This window comes from Bemisia tabaci, chromosome 3, assembly GCF_918797505.1.
Source record: "Bemisia tabaci chromosome 3, PGI_BMITA_v3".
Taxonomy (NCBI): domain Eukaryota; kingdom Metazoa; phylum Arthropoda; class Insecta; order Hemiptera; family Aleyrodidae; genus Bemisia; species Bemisia tabaci.
In genome coordinates this window covers 9,830,568-9,850,279 of record NC_092795.1, presented here as the reverse complement: position 1 = coordinate 9,850,279, position 19,712 = coordinate 9,830,568, and the positions used below count along the sequence as shown (strand labels likewise).

The 19,712-nt window shown below is 38.0% G+C and overlaps 1 protein-coding gene across 1 annotated transcript; it reads left to right on the top strand.

Moving 5' to 3' along the window:
• Positions 1 to 2,017: 2,017 nt before the first annotated feature.
• On the top strand, positions 2,018 to 18,214 carry LOC109030997 (maltase A3). The gene is made up of 10 exons (XM_019042260.2): positions 2,018 to 2,431; positions 3,819 to 3,998; positions 4,886 to 5,043; positions 5,913 to 6,038; positions 7,434 to 7,645; positions 10,439 to 10,631; positions 11,846 to 12,089; positions 15,278 to 15,473; positions 16,885 to 17,025; positions 18,000 to 18,214. The coding sequence occupies exons 1-10, from the start codon at positions 2,254 to 2,256 to the stop codon at positions 18,145 to 18,147; spliced, it is 1,776 nt and encodes a 591-aa protein (XP_018897805.2). The 5' UTR covers positions 2,018 to 2,253; the 3' UTR covers positions 18,148 to 18,214.
• The last annotated feature ends 1,498 nt before the right edge of the window (positions 18,215 to 19,712 follow it).

Genomic DNA, 19,712 nt, shown 5'->3' with positions numbered 1-19,712 from the left:
CTTTAATTTTTGAGGCAGGTCATGAATATTTTTCCTTGAAATTTTCAGAAACTTTAGGTAAAATTGCGATCTAAATTATATGAAAAATTAGAAGTAAAATATTCATAGGTTAACCAAAAAAGTTGTATTTTATCAAGGAAATTTGGCAACGCCTGACGGTTCATACGGCGTTTTTCCTTAGCACGGCAGAGTTGGATGGATTACACGAGGACCCTTGAGATCACACATGAGAGTCATTTTCTCGGTACAATTTTTTCTTAGAACGAAGGAACACAAAGAAAAATTATGGAATTTAATAGAGTGTTGGTAATTCTGCGTCAAAATTTAGTTTAAAACTGAAATGCTTATTATAAAGAGAAAAAGCTCACTCGAGCACATTATCCGTTAAAAATACATCGATGGTGAAACTCCAAAACCATGTAACTCGGAGTTCGGGGTGCGTTTTAAAATCTCCACTCTTATTATATTTTTTTAAATGAGAAAGAATCAACATCTTTTTTTGAAGTTTTTTCAGAATTTGTTTCTCACAGAAAGGTACATTTACGGAGGTTTCTGAGAATTGACGTGTACTTTACAGTCAAAGTGGTACCTGACTGTGTACTTTACAGAAAATTAAGTAAGACAAATAAAGATTTGCAATGTTGCAATATCAAAAATTCAGTTTTTTCTCTTGCTTTCTTTCTTTCTTTCCTCTCCTGTTCTTCCTTACATCAAATTTGTGTCCTATAGATCGACCAGGAATGATAAATTGCATAACAAATGTATTTTTTGCTGAAAACTTGATAGAAAATCAGCATTTCGACGGTGTAAGTCGGCAATCTTATAAATTGGTTTGTGACGTAGCAGACTTCGTGTCATACTTTACGTTTAAACGGAAGACTACTCAACGGCAATTCCTTAAAACTGCCGTGATTTTTCTTCTCTGAGCGAAGAAAATTCTGCAAAAACTTTACGGAATGATGTCGATTTGTTCTCCTCTAAAAAAATAACATAGAGGCGGAGATTTTCAGACACCGCAAACGAGATATATGATTGCGGACTTACACCGTCGATTTGGACTATCAATAGAGGAAATTCCAAAATCTCCTTTTGCTGAAAATTCATCAAAGGTATTGAACTCCGCAAGGAATCTAAAGAAGAAATTGCAGGAATTTCTTAAAAGCTGCACGGAGACACAACTACAACCAGCGGCGCCGAAACATGTGTTGCGTTTTCTGGAATTGAAGGCGATTTTTGAATCTGCATTGTAAAGAGGGATAACGGATCACGATGAAACGTATGTGCAGCATGCAATCATGCGGCATTATCTGCTTTCAACGTGACGATGGTAAAAATGAGTTGAAGATTAATGTAAAAAATATTCTTCTACTTGAAATTTACTCGACGGAAAAAATTTACTTACGCTCTGCTACAATATACCTTTGCATTGATGGAGAGTATTTCACCTGATTCAAAATAGTTTTCTCGTGATGACATCATTTATACTCCCACGAAGCTTTGCTTGTTAGGAACTCTCAACAAGACAATGTTGTAAGTATAGCCAAAGATAATAAATTAAAATAAACTTTATCTGCAGCTTATGTCAGATGATAAAGGTAATTCAGGGAAGCAGAACAGGAAAAGTATGAGCTAAAGGTTTATTAGCGAATTATTGTCGCACCTGTTCGCTTTTACAATTTTTTATCATCAAGAGATCGATTATTACTCAATCGTTCATCGTCATCCAAGAAATTTAGTACAACTTTTAAGTTCTGAGATCGTGAGTATTTCCCTCGCCACCTTCGCAAATCTAGCACATCTCCTCGTACGCGTGGGAATGAGGGCATCCGTATAAATAAGCGCCGGTCGGAAGCACATCACTTGTTCTCTAACATAACAAATCGCCCTTATCTTCAATGACGTATAGTCTGTTCATGTAAGTCTATGATCCAATAAGGCGGCTCAATCTCTTTGCTTACTTCAAGAGGATAGTTATCTGCAATAAAAAATAATCCTTAGAATGCTTATAAGCTCAAAAAAGTGCAATCCATATGGAAGGGTTTCAACAAGTCGCTGCACTTCTCCCTGAACTTTCATAATAGCACGGCGCTATCATAAGTTTGATTGATTCTAGTATTTAAAAATTTTGCATTAAGAGATATTGTGTGGAAGCTTCCCTTGTGCTCTTAAGGGTGATGTTTGGCGCAGCTGCAAATTAGGAGCCCATTGTGCAGTGGATGATCGTATCACCTCGATAATAGTTCAACTCGCAAGATGACACAAGTTTTTGGTTTTTTATTATTCTCAATTTTGTCATTGGGATGTACCGAAGGAGTTCCAGCTTTAACCCAAAATTTGACCGAGCTCGATTGGTGGGAGACAACACTTCTTTATCAACTGTATCCTCGATCTTTCAAAGACTCAGATGGAGATGGCATGGGTGACCTAAATGGTATATTTAATTCTATATGTATTATTTTACCTATCTTCGTGATTGACTGTTATTTCCCTCTCTGGTAAAAATATGACTCGAATTTACCGTCAAGAAAATTCACCTCTTAAATTGGGGATAAAATCGCTTGACATAAGCGACTTTTTTCTTGATTCTAGGAAATTTCTTCTTGACGGCAAATTCAAGAAAATTTCGCCAGAGGCAAGTCGCTCCTTTTGCTTCCTCTATTCAGTCTCTATCCTACTCCAATATCTTTCACTTGATCGCCCTCCTATGTTGACTATACTTAAAAATGCCATTATCTACACCATGGACATTAAACCGTCTTTGCCAATATTGGTCTAATCGTATTACATGCGATAACATATTACATCAACTGATCGCACAAAGAGCATATTATGCCTAATTGACAAAGACATGAGACAGAATTTGAGCATATTGCTATTTAAACCAAGTTCAACAGACACACTTTAATCGTATTTTTAAGTTTTTTTTGTCCTCATTCAGGCTTAATTTCTAGAACAGAGTTTGATGACTATACTTTTATATTCAAAACATTTTTCTCGATTTTGAACTTTCCTCCAAAAATTTACGACAAGTTGAATTCGAAACTACTCGTAACTCATTTCCCCCCAAAGTGCTTCTGATGCGTTCCTCTTACACTCGGCTCATTTCGCTTTCAATTTTTCAAAACAATACAGAAAAAACCGCTCAAAAGTAAGCCAAAAATTCGAGAATTTGTCGCAACAAAGTATGTGTAGCATCGTCTACGAGCCCTCTACGCCCATCACAACGGCAAAAGACATAAGAAAACTGCAGAATGAATTGCAAAATATGGTGACGATTTCGAAATCCAAGCTTACATTTTCTAAGCTCATCGCACTCATATTTCAACAGAATCGACATTTCCGCGACTCGTGACTTCCCTTTTCGTGAAATTACGATGCGTTTGAGATGGATAAAAATGTAAACACCTCTCGAATTTTTGAATTTTTTCAAATTGCGCGCTGGCTGACACCGTATTCTGCAGACGTAAAAGGTATCAGGTGTTCGTTTCCCTGGTGTTAGCATCGCAAGCTTTCATTATTATTTGTATACGAGCAGAGCACCCTAAATTTTTATCCCATAGTAGCTTTGTTCTTCAAGTTTATGAAATAGTAATTTATAATTAAAAATCCCGTATTATTTAAAAATAATCTCATTGCATTAATGGTATCTTTAATGCACTTAAAATTAACAATTCTAATGTGAAAAAATGGCATGCCGTGGATCCACTCAAAAAGCGTTTCGTGGATCCACGTCTTTGTGGATCGACGAACGGTAGACGAACCATATTTAAGATATCAATATTCTCCGCGCATATTAAATATTTATGACTTTTTTACAGGGATCATCGAGAAACTAGATTACATAAAAGACTTGGGTGTGGATGCGATTTGGATCCAACCATTTTACAAGTCACCAATGTATGACATGGGTTACGATGTTGCGGATTACAAAGCTGTTGATCCGGTCTTTGGAACGCTGGACGATTTCAAAAAGATGCAAAAAGCAATCAAAGACAAAGGTGACCATTTCTTCGAAATAATTCTAATCGTAATTTACATAATATCATCTGTTTTTATCAATTTTAAAATTTTAAAAGCTCAATTTTTCTCCAGATTTAAAGGGTTATGCCAATATTTCATGGAGAGGTCATTTCTTTCCTCATTTAATATTTCAGAATTCAAAAACTTCCTTTACTTTGATAAATGCAAGGACAACTTAAAATTAGTACAATTCAAACTTTGTACATATAAAAATACGTTGCTTTCATATTTGATTCTAACTTAAATATCTGTGGCTAAAGTCGAAAAATGACTATCCTCAAGTTTTGTTTTTTAAGTCAAACTAACCAAAATATATCTTTGGAATTTTCTGTGAATATCTTCTTCATGCATATGATAGTTTGATATCTGTACTAATGTGTTGAAAAATTTGCTAAAAATTGTAAGAAAAACAATTTTGGCCGGTAATCTTAAATAAAGAAGCAGAAAAAGTAAAATACATAATCAAATATTTGCAATATCGCAACCAGAGATACGCATTTTTGGATTTTAGCCACAGATAAGTACATTTCAGACAGAGTATTCATTGGGCCCCGTACTTATTATCCGAATCGGGACGGATGCCTGCCTTTAAAAATGACATTTTTAATATGAGAGCCACCCGGTTCAGTTTGAAAAACGCTTCTCAAACCAGTGGCGTGTCGTGCTTAGCGATATATCGATTGATTTGCTATTTAAACCTATGTAAAAGGATCGATATAAAGGGTGTTCGCAATGAGCACCTTAATAATCGATCCTGTACCGTAGTTTCAAATGGGGGGGGGGGGGGATCGATAATCGATCATTCATGCCTTGCCACTGTCTCACACGCCCTTCTACTTTTCATTTTCAAACCTTTCTGACGCAGGAATCAAGTTACTTTTGGACTACGTGCCCAATCATACCAGCGATGAATGCGAGTGGTTCAAACTCTCAGAACAACGTGTTGAACCCTACACTGATTATTACATCTGGAGGGACGCAAAGCGGATCAATGATACCCATACTACAGTTCCTAACAATTGGGTAAGTGAGGCAGAGACAATATCACAGACCTCGCATTAAAAATGAATCTGAGCCATGTTAGGCGAGGGCGAAAGTTAAAAGGTGAATTCGGAAGTCAGCATTAATTCTCGTCGAATGATGGTTGATGAGCAATTCGTTGAGCAAATAATCCACGAAGTTTTTGAAATTAGGTTTGGATTGCCAAACCAATTTCTCAACTCTATGTTCATCATGGTCCAATCTAAAGGTTGACTCCTTCTAAAAGTAACTTTTTAACTAGGAAAGGAAGCAGTGCAAGGTCTCTCAAATTTTAATGGCTCTGAGGTAAAGTTACTGACAGTTGTCAATCCATATTGATAAAAGGCGATTTATAATGTGATTACAATTTTTTGTGGGGGGGGGGGGGGGGCTCAAAAAGTTGCGACAGTCTTTGATAAAAACTCTGGGCAATCAAAACTGAAGAGTTTTTCCCGTTCTTTATGCAGCAACCACAGATTATTACGTTCTTTTTGAAGAGTGGCTCAGTAAGACTGTAGAGTCTCTTATCTGTCATTACATAAACTGATCCTCTTTAAACTAACCGGACGCAAGTGAATTCATTAAATTCCATTGAAACACCTCTAAAAATCATTGACTTCTGATGTTTAGCATCTGAAGCAAACCGCCAAAAATTTTCAAACTTATGGATATTGCACAAGTAAATATCTTTGAGGAAACATAATTCTTTTAAGTATGGCAAATTGTTTTATTTTCCGTTATTTCACATTTTTTATACAGATGTAATTATCGCACCATAATCGGCGGTACATAGGTATGGTATCTGAATATTTAGGGAATTGCCTCCTAACCGTGCTCATATATTTGTGCTTGACTCTACTTTTTCTCTTCAGATAGGTATGTTTCATGGCACTGCTTGGAGATGGAGTGAAAAGAGAAAACAGTACTTCCTCCATCAATTCGCACCGCAGCAACCGGACTTGAATTTTCGAAATCCCAGAGTCAAAAAGGAGATGGAGGTAAAATATTTCTACACCTTAATTCATGTTTTAATGGAATATATCGAAGCCCATGTCAGGTTTGCAACTTTGTTTACAAACTAAAGCATCTCAAGAAGATAGGACAAAAATGACTATTTGGACATAGTCAGTCTATTGATTTTGTGCTCCTATTTCTTGCGAAACTACAAACCTGATAACAAAACTTCGCTGTTTTGAAAACGCCTTCAAATGCGGCGTGATACCTCACGTTTTCCGGAGAGTTCAAATAGTTGTATCATTGCGCCTTAGAAATGCGACGTCAGATTGCAATTGAAATAGCATTCATACACGCTAGTCTTGTCGATTTCCTTTGACATTTTAGTAGTCGTGAATGCATAGCTGAAGTGCGCTCTAGCTAGAATTGTATTTAGCAAATGGGTGGTTTTTATACGAGTATTATATGTAAAAATAAACAAGTGGTACGGAATGTAACAAAAGAATATGAACTATGCAAAACGATAATCCGGGTATCGGAACTTGGCTGTTTTGAAAACGCCTTCAAATGCGGTGTGATACCTCACGCATTCCGGAGAGTTCAAATAGTTGTATCATTGCGCCGTAAAAATGTGACGGAAGATTACAATTGAGAACACCGCATCAAGAACAGCCTATAGGCGTATAAGTCGTTATTACGCCCATCTGCTTTTCGTATTCTACGTACCCTGGACTATGCTGTGGTAGCGATAGAATTTAGATAGGTAATGGCTCGATGTCGAAAAACCTTTTTATTTCCGAGTTAAGTCGGGCCTCTGGATCGATGGGTGCAAGAACGACCTATAAACGGGCCTATAAGGTGCTAGTCACCCCTTCCTTTACTCACTATCGATATTCTTCCATTTTGCGTTAATCATGCGTGATTAAAATGATTTATGCTTCATATTGCCACCAAAATGACTGTTGGGCGTAATAATGGCCAATAAACCGCTTTTTTAAATTAAATATATGAGAGTCTAAACCCAAAATGTATCGCAAAATCTACCCGGCATCCTTCAATAGAAGGGTTAGGTCACCCAAAAACACCAAAATAGGGTACCTGCATAGAAAAGTCTGCGCAGTACATCAAAAACAAAACTTTAAATGCGTTTTTCTCAAAACGCGGTTTCCAGTCATCGGCTTTTCTTGGTGCGGTGTCCTCAATTAAGAACTACAAATTTCGGCCCGGTTTAAGAACAACGTATATGCCAGTAGTTTTCCTATGCACATAAGTGTTTTTTCAGATGAGTTAGAATTTATAGCTTTAAATTGCAAAATGCAGTCCAATTATTATTAATCATACAGATGGAATTTGATGCACGAACTGAATCTGATCATCATGAACGGATTCAAAGCAGCACGCTCCAAATATAAAATGATGTAGTGTTTAATTTATTAAAGGATGTTCTACGGTTCTGGCTGGATTTGGGGGTGGATGGATTCCGGGTAGACGCAGTACCATGGTTGTATGAAGCGGAACATTTCATGGATGAACCACCTGGCGATGGCTGGCATAATCGAATCTACACGGTTGAACAGCCAGAAAACATAGAGTTGGTGAAAGAATGGAGAGCTGTGCTGGATGAGTATTCTAGAAAGGATGGAAATAAAAGGTACATTGAGTGGCTTGGAGGACAAGGCGCTTAAGTGCAGTTTTTGAGATTTTTTAGATATTAATGATTTCAAGTAAAACTAGTCTTAATGCATATTCTGTGACAAATTCGCTCCCAAATTCAAATTTTTAAGCATCAAAAAGTCAGTTTAACTTTACTCTCCTCCATGAGGATCAATGTACTTTCGAAACTTCAAACACTTATTTCTCGAAATGGCGGAAATTGCACTTGTGCGTCTTGTCCTCCAAGCTCCTCAATTGTACCAATAAAATTGACTTAGAGTACAATTTCTCATTTTCAAATACTAGAGGGTTCACTTGGCTGCGTTGTAGCCCAAACCCTTTATCAGGTAGTGCTATGCATTTCTTTCAGAGGAAAATATATAAATGAGAAGAGTAAAACGAAAAATAAAGTAACGATAAATTAGGAAGAAATAAATTATTGTAGAAAATGATCCGGAGAGTGTGAGAGAGCAAGAGAAAGCTTGTAGAATCATGTTGTCACAGAATCTCTGAGTAAATCGAATTGGTATAAAATAGAGAGAAGAGGCAGTATAAATATACAGGGTTATCCAAAAGTCACTGACCACCCCTGTAACTTTTTTCCAAATTAAGATAGAAGTTTGAAACTTTGGGAATGTTCCTCGGTCTAAAGTAGCAACTTTTTGGTCCCCCCAAAATTTTGGGGGGCGGCCCCCCTTAAGGGGGGCGGGGGCTAACTTTTTTTTTTCAAATGGCAACCCCCCCTTTATGATACCTCATTCGAAAGATAATAAAAAAAAAAAAATTTTGGCGCAAACCGCAGGTCGAAATGTTCATTTTTGACAAAATGGCGGCCGGTCAAAGTTCAAAATGGCGGAAATTTGGCATCTCCGTTGTTTATTGACGGATTGGTGTAAAACTCGGAATCCTAGGGTTTTTCGAGGTGAGAAAAACGATTCTGGCATTGGTTTTCCAGAAAAGTCAGTCCTTTTCAAAATGGCGACGGTCAAAATGGCGGCCTCGAGCGGGAAGTGGATATTTAGGCTGCATATCGTTGGATTTGCATGTTACTTGGTATCTGGGGGTATTCCGGCACTAGAAGAACGAATCTTCCATTGGATATCTAAAATTTTGACAAATTCCAAAATGGCGGCGGAAAAATGGCGGGAAATCAGTTTTACGGCTCTTTACCGATGGATTAGCATGACATTATTTGATATTTCAAGAATCTAATGAAAGATTCCTTTTTAACCAACCAAAAACCGGTTAAAAGGATAAGGAGGAAGGATAAAGGATAAGGATAAAGGAAAGGTAAAAAGGATATCGAATTTCATGCAAATCCATCGGTGAAGAGCCGTAAAACTGATTTCCCGCCATTTTCTGGCCGCCATTTTGGAATTTGTCAAAATTTTAGATATCCAATGGAAGATTCGTTCTTCTAGTGCCGGAATACCCCCAGATACCAAGTAACATGCAAATCCAACGATATGCAGCCTAAATATCCACTTCCTGCTCGAGGCCGCCATTTTGACCGCCGCCATTTTGAAAAGGACTGACTTTTCTAGAAAACCACTGCCAGAATCGTTTTTCTCATCTCGGAAAACCCTAGGATTCCGAGTTTTACACCAATCCATCAATAAACAACGGAGATGCCAAATTTCCGCCATTTTGAACTTTGACCGGCCGCCATTTTGTCAAAAATGAACATTTCGACCTGCGGTCTGCGCCAAAATTTTTCTTTTTTTATTATCTTTCGAATGAGGTATCACAAAGGGGGGGTTGCCATTTGAAAAAAAAAAGTTAGCTCCCGCCCCCCTTAAGGGGGGCCGCCCCCCAAAATTTTGGGGGGACCAAAAAGTTGCTACTTTAGACCGAGGAACATTCCCAAAGTTTCAAACTTCTATCTCAATTTGGAAAAAAGTTACAGGGGTGGTCAGTGACTTTTGGATAACCCTGTAGAGACCCGCAATAACTAAAGGGATAAAAAGATTGCAGAAACTGTGGGTGGAAATGGGTGTTTGCCAACCTTTGAGAGTCATCGTCTGCTATATTTGTTTCCAACCTTTCCGTAAAAAAATGCAGCTTAAAAAAATATATTTCGAAATAACAACTTTCACTTAAAGTTAAAGTAAACTATTGGCGATGAATTTTTTAGGCGTTCAATGAAAAATTCAAATTCAACCGCATTCTTTTTCTCCTTCAAAAAATTGAATCTCAAAGTATTGAAATTTTGAGATGTTCGTGTCCTTTCAATTTCAAATGAGCCGAAGTTCAATCCGTATGATCCACGTTAATTTTTCTCTGTACACGGCGCGGCGTTCTTCTGTAATGCCGGAATCACACGCTGAATCTAGCAGCTGAATATGGAAATCAACAGTCATCGCTCAACGGTTGAAATCTCGCAAATTCGAGTTATATTCATCCAGATGTCTATTAAATCTATTCGAATGGTTCAGACAAATCCGACATTCTCCGATGATCGCTGATAATCGTTTCGGAATTTTGCGCGACACGCGCAAAAGGCCTGGATCCACACTCAAATTTCCATCAAATTCCGATCAAACGGTGACTGGTGCGCACCATCTACCATCAAATTTTTGCGGCCTGCAAAAATTTGACCGCCATTTTTGTCATCATTTTGATCGGAAACTGACGGAAATTCGAGCGTGTATCCAGGCCTCAAAATTCAGGCACCGGACCGATGACTTCCACACTCAAGCCACATTCAGCTCCCACATTCAGGGTGTGATTGCGGCATAACACGAACGAATGAGAATTCGGATTTTCATTTTGTTATTATTATATTCTACAGATTGCTGGCTATTGAGGATTACAGCCCTCCACCCAAACTCAAGGAGTACATTGGAAACGAGACACACCCAGGCTCTCAAATTCCGTTTTTTTTCTGGTTGACGTTCGTCAAAAACGAATGGAACACGACCGTTGTGGACCGTATCGTTCAATGGGTAACCACGTCGTTTCCGAGGAAAGCCTACAATTGGGTGGTAAGCTATCTAAAGTGTCATGATCATGAGCTTCTTCCTTCCAGTGACAAATCCGGAGACACCTTGAGGGGAGGGGGTAGGGGGGTCATTTGGTGATGTTCATACTGAGAGAGAGTGTGAAGGGTACAGTACACCCCCCTCCCCGAGCAAGGGGGGCACGGGGAGTACCCTCAGGGAAATTTTCCATGAAGAACAGTGGCGAGGCGTGAATGATCGAGTATCGATATTTCCGCATTTGAAGCTATGGTAAAGACTCGGTTATTAAGGTGTCCTAGAGTCCCTTTATACTGAGAGTCAAGACAATTTGAATCCATTTCTGATTGGTTCCCGTATTTTAGGCCTCCACAGTGTCACAAACGGGAATAAAGATTACATTTTCACCAATTGCAAAGATTATAATCTGGAGTGGACCAGGGAATTACGGGTTCGGCAAGGAACAAACGGAATGAGAGGAGGAACGGAGAAAGGCATTTGAGAATGGGCCGATCAAAGATTACGAAAAACGTTCAATTTCTGTAATCTTTATTCCCGTTTGTGACATCCATGAGCCGAATTGTCTTGACTCTCAGTATAAAGGGACTCTAAGGTGTCCGTTGCGGGCACCATGTTTATCGATCCTTTTCCACAGGTTTAAATGGTAGATCAATCTATATATTGCAAAGCACGCCACGCTAGTGATAAAAAACCCTTCCCGGATCAAATCTGAAGCAGTTTCAACTTCAGATTTGTCAAATATTCGTGTGTTCAAAATTGACGGACTCCACATCTTTGTTGTGATTTTCCTTGAATTCTAGGTATTAAGGAAAGTAACGAAGATAAGAAGGTTCGTCAACACTTTTTCAAAATTTCGAGCTTAAACGTGGAAAGTATGTTTCTAATATGAAAAAAATCTAAACGAAGGACGACTGTTAAAAGTAAGTTCAAGGGAACTCTAGAAATTCTGCTAAGATACTATGAAACTAAGATACTATTTGCGACTTCTAGGGTCGGCAGCTATGTGCTATTGTACATTTAAACGATCAATGCGGATTTCGGACAATTGACAATGTCGCAATAAAAATCGGCAATAGTTTTCATCAGCGGCTCAATGAGGCTTAGCATGAATAGCCACGTCTTACTTAATTTTTGATCTTCGGCTCTTACTCCTTTATTGATGGAAGTCTTCATTAATAAAATTTCCGTTAAATTCCGATTATAATTGATAATTATTTCAGCTGGACAATCACGATAACTCGAGGACCAGAACACGGTTGTCCGACGAGAGTGTGGATGTGTGGACTATGTTCATGCTCCTGATGCCGGGACTCACGAGTGTGTATTGCGGGACCGAGCTCGGTATGGAGGACCTGAATCTGCGCAAGGATCAGCAGAAGGATCCTTTCAACGGGGGCAACGGAAGAACGGATCTTCGAGACAGCTACAGAGGGCCAATGATCTGGGACGACACCGAAAATGCCGGTAAATTTTAGGTCGTATTTATCATCGTTCCTTGATTACCTTCTTTCATTAGGAGGCCCCTCATAATTTGCATTGCGATTCAGGAAAGTTTAACTCTTTATCGCAAAGCGTTGCAAGAAAGCAACAAATAGTTTAAATTCAACTGCATAACTTTGGAAATAGATCGTAACGAGGGATACAACCTGCCACCGGAAAAAAATAAGCGCATCTACAAGAAAAAGTGTAATGATTTTGACAAGATTTAGGATATATACAAACCTATTTTGGATTTAGCGGCTATTTTGCATTAAAGCCCCTCTGGATTTATGCTTTCTCTTCATGTTTTATACTCTTACGATCTTCACTTGATGCTGTAATTTTGAAAAAAAATTAGAGAACACAATTAATTTGACGTAAGATTATAAAATTACTGTCCTACACCTTTTCTTGAGTCAACGTTCACAGTTTTACTTTATTTGTTGAAATATTTCCAAATTTCAGGGGATAAATTTGCCTCTAGACCGCCATCATGTAAATGGCAAATTTCTTTTTATTTCTCAGGATATGGCTTAAAAAATACAGTTTATTTGTGCTATCATATCAATTCCGTCAAAAAAACGCCCTTGTGCTCTTTTGATTTCATCTGCTTTGGAGGCGTTTATTCGTGTGCTTTCCGAGCCTTCGAGAAAAAGGGTCTACAGTCCACCGGGGCAAAGATTTCAGTTTCAACATTTAATTTCTCATTCTCTCTCTGTTGAGTCGAACGAAATTTTCATGATTCTGACAAATAATGCTTTCTCAAATGACTTCGGAGTAATGAAAGTATATATGGAGGAACTTGATTCGTACATATTCAATTTTCTTGATAAAAGGGTCATTCCATTGTAACGGGTGTGACAACAATTTATCTTTAAACAAGAATTTGAATTCTTTCTTGGGGTTTAATTAAAAAATTATCTGCAGTAGCAGAAAGAACTTTTTTTATAGATCATTTCAGTTTATCAGAAATTGTTTTTACTTTGTTCCATTCCTCAGAAAAAATTAAAAGGCATGCGTAACGGGTGTGACCGATTTTGGAAGTGAGTTTTTCCTCAGTGAGTGTAAAGTGGAAACTCAGCGAATTTTATGAGTGTAAAAATCTTATTAAATTATATGATGAAGCCAAGGGTTTTTGCTTCAACTGCCGATGATCCGTTTTCGATTATCTGTTTTTCTTTCCCTGAAAAATGGGAAAGTTTGCGTAACGGGTGTGACGTAACGGGTGTGACAGATTGTCTCTCTGAGGTCCATCATTTCTGAGAGAGTTTATAAGTTAAAAAACTTACTTTTCTTCTCATACTCTTATTGTAGGCAATCCTAAGCAGTAAATCAATCAACAGTTTGACGCATTTTAATGTAGAACATGCCAAAACTACATTTTTCTACAAGGTGGCCTAGACCTACCGTTTGCGTCACGGGTGTGACGTAACGGGTGTGACAAATTGTCTCTCTGAGGTCCATCATTTCTGAGAGAGTTTAAAAGTTAAAAAACTTACTTTTCTTCTCATACTCTTATTGTAGGCAATCCTAATCAGTAAATCAATCGGCAATATGACGCATTTTAATGTAGAACATGCCAAAACTACATTTTTCTACAGGGTGGCCCAGACCTACCGTCCCAGGGCTTTTCCTCGGGTAACCCAGGATTCGCCTTTCGTCCCCGCGGTCCTGGACCTCGCATGGCTCAAATTAACCAAATAAAAAACCCTGGCACGGTATGTCTGGGCCTATAATAAAGTGAAAATATTTCAATCAAATCGGAGAGAGTTCAACGAGTTCTATTTGAAGTCTTTTTGAGATAAGGTGTATTCACTTTAAGTACTGAAATATGGCAAAAAAGTTGGCTATCTCTCTCTTATTAGATGTATACATAACCTCTAATTATGCATATGAGTGTATTTTTTGTGATAACCATAGAGAAAATGGTGAGAAGTGAGACAACATCTGCATAATAGAAGCCTCTTCTCATTGGTCACACCCGTTACGCATTTTTCCCCATCAATTGTTGAAATAAAAATTTGGAAAAAATATTCCAAAGCTGTACTTGACTTGAAGACGTGCGGAAAAAATTGGCATCTCAAAATGACATGAATTAAAATAGTTACATTAAAAAACCCATGTTTTGCGTAACGGGTGTGACAGTCGGTACACTAAGTTTTAAAAGTTACATATCGACGGTGAAACTACCAAACCACGTATCTCGTTTGCGGTGTTTAAAAATCTACGCTCATATTTTATTTTTTTGAAGTAGACCAAATCAATATCATTCCTTGAAATTTTCACGGAATTTTCTCCGCACAAAGAGGGAAAATCACAGAAATTTTCGAGACTGGATGTTAAGTAGTTTTTCATTTAAAAAATAAAGTATGACAGGAAGTCTGCGACGTCGCAAACCGAGATACGTGGTTTGGTAGTTTCACCGTCGATATAATATACAGTAATTACTTTTAAAAATTGAAACTTTGCAGAAGCACATTGAATCAGTTTCTTGACAACTGCAAGCATAACCTGAAACTTTGTTTTGGCGGTAACACCAGAAAACATTGCTACCAAACTGTCACTCTTTTTACAGTAGGATGAAGTTAAGCAACGGGGTTACAAAACACGTAAAAATTGCGAGAAAAAAAACAAAACGGAGGTAAACCACATATATTTCCAAAAACTAGGAGTATTAAGGAGTCCAAAAATAAATATCGTTGGGTCATTGAGAGGGGGAAAAAAAATACCCCCCGGACTACCTAGGCGTGGAATGACCCAAAAGATAACCGAACGAAAATCCCTCGTCCCATTGAAATTGAACTGTCGTTATAAAAATCATCTTTCTGAGGAAATTTTAATTATTTCAACCACTTCAGTGGGCAACCACCTCTGACTCATTATAAGTTGGTTCCAGTTCACTGAGTGCTGCTCAGTTGTACCAGCCAAGGGTCGAAATATTGTGAAGTTTATCGATAAGACGAGCATCTAAAGCTTCCACTTGCCTTGACTACCTTGAAAGAGGTTTTTGACATGGGCGCTATCATTATTAATGCCATCAAAATATTCCCTGATATTTCGAATTGGATCCAGGCAATGACAATAATAAAATCATTTTAATGACACCAAAGATAATAAATCGATTCTTACTGTTTCCTTTGATGTAATCCTAACAGTGTTTTATTATTCTGCAGGTTTTACGACAGCGAAGTATTCTTGGTTGCCTGTGCAGCCGAGTTATTGGCGATGGAATGTCAAGGCTCAGCAACAAGACCCAAATAGTCATTTAAACACTTTCAAAAGGCTGGCAGCCTTAAAAAAGTCACCTATTATTACTCATGGTGACTTTCAAACGCACGTGATCAGTACATGGGTATACATGTACACGAGGCAAGTAAAGAAACAAAATCGTACAGCTAAATGCTAAATGACAACTATAACTTAAACAAAAATCCTCCGCATGGACCGTTCATCAAACACGTAACGCTCTATGCGTTACTGGTGCGTTACAGATGTGCGAACGGGAGAGTTGAGGGCTGGGTGAGGTAAACCGAAAACGGCGCTACGCGCCAATTTTTCGGAAATATCAGTTCGGCAATTCTTCATCCAACTCTCATCACAGAACGAGAGACCAATTTGATGTTGGGTTTCGAACAAAGCGTTTATGCAATTTTTTTCTGGAGAAAGGAGGCGTGGAAATATGTATTATAGGTGCCTCACGAGGGGGGAGGGGAGAGGGTAGTGATAAATCCGCTTTTCAGCACTACGTAGTTTATGAACGGCCCCTATACATTTTAGAAGTTAGACTTATGAACTTGGAGATCATGTGCATATGCATAGATTGAGCTGGTACATGGCTAATAAACTAGTTGTCGGCGGCATATTAGAGCATGTGCCGTAATCACAAAAATCTTTCTTGAAAAACATAAAGGTTATCGTCAACAAAACTGTCAGACTCGGTCCATCTGTCAAAGTCTTTTCTCTCCTTTTCATGGGTATAATCTTGGTAATGTAGCTTACTCTTTCAATTTGAAGATATTAATAAAAATTATTCCCAAAAACACCAACGGAAATCAACATTGAGCCCACATAATCTGCCCATTCCCCCAGCCACCTTCTCTCCCCACACTATAAGAGCGAAAACGAAAAGAAAAATGCATTGTCGATCTCTCCTTAGTCTTCAACACCACTGAATAATGTATGAAACTACCCATGCGGTCCTTTCCAATCAAACCAGCTGGAATTACCACGTGAATGTGAGTAAGGCCTTGTCTCCACGAGCCGTTTCACGAGATTTGTCCCAGGGAAAAATCCCACTTACGAAGTTGGGAAAAATATTGAGTTAATCAATATTTTTCCCAGTACCAAGTATGGTACTTGTACCCCTAGGACCCACTGAGAGAAGAAGAAGAAGTGAAAACGAATTGTGAAATATTTTATTCATTACTACATTGTTCATGTTTGTTTAGTTAAAATAATGTGTCTAATTGTCAATTGAGTGCAATTATTATTTTAATCCCGGTTAAACACTCGACTTTAACCAATTTATCTTCCCGCGAAAACTAGTCGCAGGACTGTATGAGCCCCGTCCCGTGGAGACGGTAACTGGGAAAAATCCCAGAAGTTTCATTCCTGCGATTCGAACTTGGGACAAATCCCATGAAAACGTCCCGTGGAGACAAGGCCGAAGTGCTGAGCTGCCTGCGCTTTTGCCTTCTCTCTTCCCAGAAAAACCCCTCAAATTGAAGTCAAATATAAAATATTTCTACTTCGTTTATTAATATTAAATTGTTAAATTTAGGTCATTGGAAGATGAAACCATTGCGGTGCTGATTAACATTGGCTCAGAGACAGAAGAGGTTTGTGTCAAAAATGTGGGATGTGCACTGCCGAGTCCTATGTTTGTGAACATTCGCAGCGCCAATTCCATAGTCAATATCGGGTAAGAAAGCCTTTTATTCTACAGATAGTGTTTTTTCATCTTTAAAGGTTTTCCCTATAGCTTTGAGTAAATTAAATCGAAATACTCGTATCAAAGTCTTGAACATACTCTCGACCGCATTTTTAAAAACGAGATCAGAATCCTGGCTTAATTTCACAACGTGAACAGTCTGAAATATTTTAGGAGGTGGAGCCTTTAGTCAATCAATCCATGAAATGATAGTATGAGCTAAATTTCAACTTGAGAAAATATGAAATTGAGGTAGGTACATAGAATCAATTCTAGCATGTAGGGCCGTTTTAGAGAATTCTGAGAAAAGAAGTATGGCGCAAATTTTCCAGAAGTTTGGTAAATTCTATCATGAATCTACTTGATTTTTGACACAGTGATACCATAGGGAAGGGATAATCAGACACGTGGTAGCATTTATCATACTTTTGGTGAATGCGATTAGAGTCACAGTATTTGCTAGGTACCTTGTCTATTGGTGCTTACTAATGGTGTGGCGTTCTTTGCGATGCATAGATTGATTTGCCATTTAAACCTTACGTAGATACCTTTGATTGGCAGGGTGCTCGCAAAGGACATCTTAATAATCGATCGTTTACTATAGCTTCAAATGGGGAGATATGATCGATAATCGATAATTCTCGCCTCTTCACTGGTGATTACCATACTAATATTGCTGTACCTCAAACCATACTTTTTTCAGCGAAGAGTTTGTTAAGAATGGCAAGGAGAATGTTATGATCGTCCAAAAATAAGGTGGATTAGTTTTGTCATGAATATTTTTCAAGTCTTACAAATCCAGGTTTTATGGCTGATTTTAGGTCGCAAATTGATTAATTCTGATAATGCACTGAGGCTTGAAAGCATTATCATGCGCCAAATGGAATAAGTATTTGATCAGAAAAATGTATTTATCCTAACTTCAATTGTAGCGATTATACAGTTTTTTGTTCATTTTTTCACAGGGATACTGTATTTTCCCACGAGAAGAGCAAGAGGTGTATTCATATGAGACCACACTCAGGAGTAGTTTTGAGCACTAGCAAAGCAGTTTCTGTAACCTATTCAACGTTTATTATTCTTCTAGCAGTATTCTCAAAATTGATCTTGTAATAATTTTTACGATAAAAATAAAATTGATAAACCAGATATTGTGCATACAATGTCACGGGATTTCAAATGGTTATTTTTCATTTCCTCTGTATCCTATGCTTGTTTTCAAAACACTATACGATAAAGGCATATTCTATTGCAGATAAATGGAAAAAATCGCCACTGAACAAACCAAAAAGTTTGTTTGGACCTTTTTTTCTGAGATACACATCGTGTGTTATCAGAAACATACCGGCGCACAGTGGATCGCGTCAATCAGAGAGGTCGGACATTAAATTTTGTAGTAAAACTGCAAATTTTGATGTTTTTTTCATCATATTTTTAATTTAAAGGGGTGTTAATAAATGAATTTTTCACGAGAAAACTAATTGAACCACCTTTAGAACCTCAAAATTTTGATTAAAAACGGAGTTATAGGCGTTTAAAGTTACCAAATTTTGTCCGACCTCTCGTATTGACTCGATCAATTGTGCGGGGTATGTTTAGTTAACATGCCTGTTTGTCAAGTTAAACTACATTTTGCAATAAGGAACTGCTATTTCTGACTCATTCGTGTAATTTCGTATTTGCATAGTGGCATATGTGTTGTGTCTTGAGTGGATGAGAAATACGAAGTCTGCCCCAAAATAACTGAGAATTGGCGTGCTCTGAGCAAACTACAGATATTGAACCTATAGCTTATGAATTCATAGGAACCCGTGGCTTCTTTCATTAGCCCTGTAACGAGATGGGCTCATTTGGTGAAAAATTCGCAAATTTACGGCCATTTTTTGGCGACGTGACCTGTAAAAAAACCCCTCCGGCATTTTCGAGTCATTTTTCTCTCCCCAGCTCCACACTGTGAAGACACCCATCACATTGACTGGAAATAAAGTTTACAACCTCCTGCGTGTAAGATACGACTAATTCGCTCAATTTCTCATGGAAATTGGACGTATTTTGCGGAACGGAACTATGTGCATTATGACGTAAGTCCTGTAATGCATATATGGGTCTTAGGGAATATGTCTTAATGTATATAGTTCCTTTTAGCAGAAATACGTCCAACTGCCTAAGTCAGGCGATTAATTTCCGCATGAATGGTTTCCATTTTATTTTTATAAATTTTTGTTATTATACTTTATTTTTTTCAATTTGATTAAGTACTCCTACCCTATCTTCGTGCAACGAAGGCTCATGAATGCAATGAGTGACACATTTTGGGTTATAGGACATTTCGTCAACGATTTTTTGTCCGCGCTCCTGTTTTTTCCAGTAATTTACGTCCACGCGTTTTTTCGGCATGGGAGTTTTGGTCCACGTGCCAGCTGAGACCCAAAGTTAATTGGCCCACATGCAAATACAAACGACAATTGGTCACGACATTTTTGGATGAAAATGTATATTGTCTTGGAAGAATGAGGTTTTGCTTGTTTTTTTTGCTTCGTCTGTTTGGTCCAACGGAGAATAATATATAGTTGAAAGTTTTGGTAAAAATGGGGGAGCGTCAATTCCATTAGACAAAATTCACTAAAACTCTCTACATCTCTTAGGTGTAACAGGACTTAATTATCTTTCAAGAAATT